Source organism: Oncorhynchus mykiss, unplaced genomic scaffold (genome assembly GCF_013265735.2).
Source record: "Oncorhynchus mykiss isolate Arlee unplaced genomic scaffold, USDA_OmykA_1.1 un_scaffold_161, whole genome shotgun sequence".
NCBI classification, from domain to species: domain Eukaryota; kingdom Metazoa; phylum Chordata; class Actinopteri; order Salmoniformes; family Salmonidae; genus Oncorhynchus; species Oncorhynchus mykiss.
In genome coordinates, this window is record NW_023493667.1 from 956,309 (window position 1) to 962,449 (window position 6,141).

Here is a 6,141-nt window from a genome sequence, read left to right on the forward strand (position 1 = left end):
TTCACGGTAAGGTCCACCACGCCTGTTGTATTCGGCATTTCACGGTAAGGTCCACCACGCCTGTTGTATTCGGCATTTCACGGTAAGGTCCACGCCTGTTGTATTCGGAGCATGGGACTAATAACATTTGATTTGATGAGCAGAAAAATGGTAATCATGCTTTCTAGAGTTTCCGTGTCTCTTGTATACAATCCCAGACCAGCCTTTTCCTGAGTGATTATGTTCCCTTCTCAAAAACATCAGCGTCAAGCAAGGAGAGCACACGAGGAAAGGAAACAAGGAGAGGAAACGCTTTACACTATTCCCTTTTTTTTAAAAGGAAGCTGGAGAAAGGATACAAGGAATTGATGAAAGACAAGTGAAATGCAACCCAGACAAAAGATATTCAAAAGACACAAGGAGTTGAGGAGACTATTGAGATACGGCCCAGCTCGACATCTCACAGTGAGTGGATCGTTGGTTAAAGGACACAAGGAGTTGAGGAGACTATTGAGATACGGCCCAGCTCGACATCTCCCAGTGAGTGGATCGTTGGTTAAAGGACACAAGGAATTGAGGAGACTATTGAGATACGGCCCAGCTCGACATCTCCCAGTGAGTGGATCGTTGATTAAAGGACACAAGGAATTGAGGAGAGTAGATCCTTCAGAAAGACTTGAGAAAATACTTATGAGACGCAGCCCGGCCCCTTCAGACCTTCCCCCTAAATCTTTAGAGGACTTGAAGAAAGACTATTTGAAACGCGTCCTGGCCCTCTAGATCTTCCAGAAGATGTTCTTCCTGTACAGCAGGAAGGAGATGAGGACCCAGCAGGAAGTGGCCAATAGGTTCTGGGTCAGGTGCTCTGCGTGGGATTGGCTGTCCGTCATGCGCCAGCGGAACGGGAAGTACTCCTCCAGGACCTCGTGGCCCACGTACACCAGGATGGAGTTCATACCTGGGGGGTCAAAGGTCAGGATTAGAGCACAGGGGTCAAAGGTCAGGATTAGAGCACAGGGGTCAAAGGTCAGGATTAGAGCACAGGGGTCAAAGGTCAGGCTTAGTGCACAAGGGGTCAAAGGTCAGGCTTAGTGCACAAGGGGTCAAAGGTCAGGATTAGAGCACAAGGGGTCAAAGGTCAGGATTAGAGCACAGGGGTCAAAGGTCAGGATTAGAGCACAGGGGTCAAAGGTCAGGATTAGAGCACAGGGGTCAAAGGTCAGGATTAGAGCACAGGGGTCAAAGGTCAGGATTAGAGCACAGGGGTCAAAGGTCAGGATTAGAGCACAGGGGTCAAAGGTCAGGATTAGAGCACAGGGGTCAAAGGGATTGTTCAGGGAGTTGCGTAAACAATTTTAAGATAGAAATGTATAGTTTAGAACAGACGTGATTCTCCCGTCACGCAGAATAGGGATCGTTGTCAGATCTACGCGTTACATTTCTATATAAGCAGATTGAAATAAATATATATATATATATTTTTTAAATGTACAAAGCAGAGGTGCTGACACAGAACTAGTTCTCACCGGGGTAGTAGAAGGGCGCCCCAGACCACCACCTCTTCACATCTACTGTGTAGTAGATCAACACCAGGAGCAGCAAGGCAAAACACGCCAGGGTGGTCACGTAGGAGAGAGACCTGACAGACAACTCAGAGGTCGGTTATTCCACACCATTAACACGGATGATTCCAGTATCGCCATGGTAACTAAATAAAAAAAAACACAAAGCTAAAACTGTTTGGTGCTTTAAAAACCTGCCGGATGTAAAATATGGGGTGCTGTAGCTTGGAGAATAAATACAATGTGACTACGGATAACATAATGATGTTTTGTTTTCCAACATCAGGGCTGTTTGTTTCCAACATCAGGGCTGTTTCCAACATCAGGGCTGTTTTCCAACATCAGGGCTGTTTTCCAACATCAGGGCTGTTTTCCAACATCAGGGCTGTTTTCCAACATAATGATGTTTGTTTCCAACATCAGGGCTGTTTTCCATCATAATGATGTTTGTTTCCAGCATCAGGGCTGTTTTCCAACATCAGGGCTGTTTTCCAACATCAGGGCTGTTTTCCAACATCAGGGCTGTTTTCCAACATAATGATGTTTGTTTCCAACATCAGGGCTGTTTTCCAACATCAGGGCTGTTTTCCAACATCAGGGCTGTTTTCCAACATAATGTTTGTTTCCAACATCAGGGCTGTTTTCCAACATCAGGGCTGTTTTCCATCATAATGATGTTTGTTTCCAACATCAGGGCTGTTTTCCAACATCAGGGCTGTTTTCCAACATCAGGGCTGTTTTCCAACATCAGGGCTGTTTTCCAACATCAGGGCTGTTTTCCAACATCAGGGCTGTTTTCCAACATCAGGGCTGTTTTCCAACATAATGATGTTTGTTTCCAACATCAGGGCTGTTTTCCAACATAATGTTTGTTTCCAACATCAGGGCTGTTTTCCAACATCAGGGCTGTTTTCCATCATAATGATGTTTGTTTCCAACATCAGGGCTGTTTGTTTCCAACATCAGGGCTGATTTCCAACATCAGGGCTGTTTGTTTCCAACATCAGGGCTGTTTGTTTCCAACATCAGGGCTGATTTCCAACATCAGGGCTGATTTCCAACATCAGGGCTGTTTTCCAACATCAGGGCTGTTTTCCAACATCAGGGCTGTTTTCCATCATAATGATGTTTGTTTCCAACATCAGGGCTGTTTTCCATCATAATGATGTTTGTTTCCAACATCAGGGCTGTTTTCCAGCATCAGGGCTGTTTTCCATCATAATGATGTTTGTTTCCAACATCAGGGCTGTTTTCCAACATCAGGGCTGTTTTCCAACATAATGATGTTTGTTTCCAACATCAGGGCTGTTTCCCAACATCAGGGCTGTTTCCCAACATCAGGGCTGTTTCCCAACATCAGGGCTGTTTTCCAACATCAGGGCTGTTTTCCAACATCAGGGCTGTTTCCCAACATCAGGGCTGTTTTCCAACATCAGGGCTGTTTTCCAACATCAGGGCTGTTTTCCAACATAATGTTTGTTTCCAACATCAGGGCTGTTTTCCAACATAATGATGTTTGTTTCCCAACATCAGGGCTGTTTTCCAACATCAGGGCTGTTTCCCAACATCAGGACTGTTTTCCAACATCAGGACTGTTTTCCAACATCAGGACTGTTTCCCAACATCAGGGCTGTTTCCCAACATCAGGGCTGTTTCCCAACATCAGGGCTGTTTCCCAACATCAGGGCTGTTTTCCAACATCAGGACTGTTTCCCAACATCAGGACTGTTTCCCAACATCAGGACTGTTTCCCAACATCAGGACTGTTTCCCAACATCAGGGCTGTTTCCCAACATCAGGGCTGTTTTCCAACATCAGGGCTGTTTCCCAACATCAGGGCTGTTTCCCAACATCAGGACTGTTTCCCAACATTAGGGCTGTTTCCCAACATTAGGGCTGTTTTCCAACATCAGGGCTGTTTCCCAACATCAGGGCTGTTTCCCAACATCAGGACTGTTTCCCAACATCAGGACTGTTTCCCAACATCAGGGCTGTTTCCCAACATCAGGGCTGTTTCCCAACGTCAGGGCTGTTTCCCAACGTCAGGGCTGTTTCCCAACGTCAGGGCTGTTTTCCTAAAGAAGGTAAATCAGCTTTGTTTTCTGTTTTCTTGCCACGACAGTAAAGAGTCCCGGCCCTACTAGGAAATACCAAGGGCCAGTTTCCCGCACACAGATTAGCCTAAAACTAGTCCTGGACCAAGAAACATGCTCAATGAAAAGTCTTCATTCAAAGTGCTCTTTAGTCCAGGACTAGATGTAAATCAGTGTCCAGGAAACTGGCCCTGAGAGTGTTAAACTGCATTATAAGAGGTATGGTCTCCTTACCATAGATTCTTGTTGATGGGGATGAAGCCTTCATTTAGTGAACATTTGGTCAGAACGGCTGATATGATTCCCTGGAGAGATAAACATTTCGATACATCATCACGCTGACCGGGAACATACAGGCACGGTGAGGACGGAAATACTATGTTACTATGTCTCAGTGTTGTCATATGGAGACATATGGAGAGGTTTAGTCTGATAAAAGATGCAATATACCAAGGCTGCCCGATAGACCAAGGCTGTACCAAGGCTGCGCGACAGACCGAGGCTGTACCAAGGCTGCCCGATAGACCGAGGCTGTACCAAGGCTGCCCGATAGACCGAGGCTTACGTGACAGACCAAGGCTGTACCAAGGCTGCGTGACAGACCAAGGCTGCGTGACAGACCAAGGCTGCCCGACAGACCAAGGCTGCCCGACAGACCAAGGCTGCGTGACAGACCAAGGCTGACGCGACAGACCAAGGCTGCCCGACAGACCAAGGCTGCCCGACAGACCAAGGCTGCCCGACAGACCAAGGCTGCGTGACAGACCAAGGCTGACGCGACAGACCAAGGCTGCGTGATAGACCAAGGCTGTACGACAGACCAAGGCTTGGGCGACAGACCAAGGCTGCCCGACAGACCAAGGCTTACGCGACAGACCAAGGCTTACGCGACAGACCAAGGCTTACGCGACAGACCAAGGCTATATACTAAACAGCTAATACAGTAATGACAAACAGCAACGTGGTCGTCTCACCAGAACCAGGCTCCATATGAGGAACCGGGCCATTATACTGGAATGCTGATCCTTGTAGTGGAGGAGAATCTTTCCTGCCTGGATTCAGATATCAGGGACAAAAAAAAAATGGACCCTCAAAGTTAATCCCATTTATTACATTAGACGGATCCATTCAGTTAGGCTGAAACATGCAACTCCACGTCTGCAACTCCACACATCGGTCTGGTAGTGTAGAAACAGAACCACTGGAAAGAGAAGGAACAAGGGAAGGAATGTGTGAGAGAAACACAGATTAGTTTGGATGCAGAGAAGGAGTGTTGAGACAGACAGACAAGACAGACAGACAGACAGAGACAGACAGATTAGTTTGGATGCAGAGAAGGAGTGTTGAGACAGACAGACAGACAGACAGACAGAAACAGAGAGACAGAAACAGAGAGACAGAAACAGAGAGACAGAGACAGACAGACAGATTAGTTTGGATGCAGAGAAGGAGTGTTGAGACAGACAGACAGACAGACTAGTTTGGATGCAGAGAAGGAGTGTTGAGACAGACACAGACAGACAGACAGACAGACAGACAGACAGACAGATTAGTTTGGATGCAGAGAAGGAGTGTTGAGACAGACAGACAGACAGCAAAAGAAAGAGACAAGAGAGACAGCTGACAGAGCGAGATAGTGAATGATAATTGCAGTGACCTGTAGTCCCAGGAAAGCCATGAGGACAGAGTTGATGCTGCCAAGGACTCCCTCTGGATCAAAGGGCAGGTGAGACTTGTAGATCACCTGAAAAATGAACACGCCACGTTACGAGAGAACCCACCCACCTGCAGAAAGTGTTTTTTTTATCTTTGTTGCCTGAAACAAGTCGGCGTTTCACTCACCCGTGAGGAAGGGGTTTGGTAGATGTGGTTCTCTCCCAGTAGCCAACGGTCTACATATCCAGCTGCTCCCCCAGTGCAGTTTGGGTACTGGCCCATGTCCCCAATACCACCCGGGCCCAAATAACCACTAAGGAGAGAGAGAAGATGATGGTTAGTGGAGGATTTATCTCCTACTTCCGATCACCTCCGGCCACCCTCAGACACATGGCCATGGATTAAATCATATATGAACTATATCATTGTCCGTCAACAGTACAACTCAAGGCAACTACCTGTCAGACGAGGCGTATGTAAATACTGGAAAATCATCTCCGTTGTGTTGGATTCGATATTAATTCGATTCGATATTGATTCGATTCGATATTGATTCGATATTGATTCGATTCGATATTGATACGATTCGATATTGATACGATTCGATATTGATTCGATATTGATTCGATATCGATTCGATACGATATTGATTCGATATCGATTCGATACGATATTGATTCGATATTAATTCGATATTGATTCGATTCGATATTAATTCGATTCGATAATGATTCGATATTAATTTGATTCGATATTGATTCGATTCGATATTGATAGAGAAGAAGCATGGAATATTAGGAGTGAAAGAGACTGGGTTTTATGTCAGAAGTGAATGGTTCTCTGTAGAAAGA

At 46.1% G+C, this 6,141-nt stretch overlaps 1 protein-coding gene across 4 annotated transcripts in view; it reads right to left on the reverse strand.

The window, feature by feature from the left end:
- hgsnat (heparan-alpha-glucosaminide N-acetyltransferase) overlaps positions 1-6,141 on the reverse strand; it is a 13,879-nt gene continuing 7,738 nt past the window's right edge. For 3 of the 4 annotated variants that reach the window (XM_036972439.1, XM_036972437.1, XM_036972438.1), the window contains exons 12-17: positions 5,477-5,603; positions 5,292-5,378; positions 4,609-4,686; positions 3,869-3,939; positions 1,506-1,618; positions 1-937 (exon numbers count right to left, since the gene is read on the reverse strand). In XM_036972439.1, coding sequence (XP_036828334.1) covers positions 756-937; positions 1,506-1,618; positions 3,869-3,939; positions 4,609-4,686; positions 5,292-5,378; positions 5,477-5,603 — 658 coding nt within the window. In that variant the 3' untranslated portion in view covers positions 1-755. Of the gene's footprint in view, positions 938-1,505; positions 1,688-3,868; positions 3,940-4,608; positions 4,687-5,291; positions 5,379-5,476; positions 5,604-6,141 lie in introns of those variants that run through there. The other variant, XM_036972440.1, reaches the window with a different exon arrangement.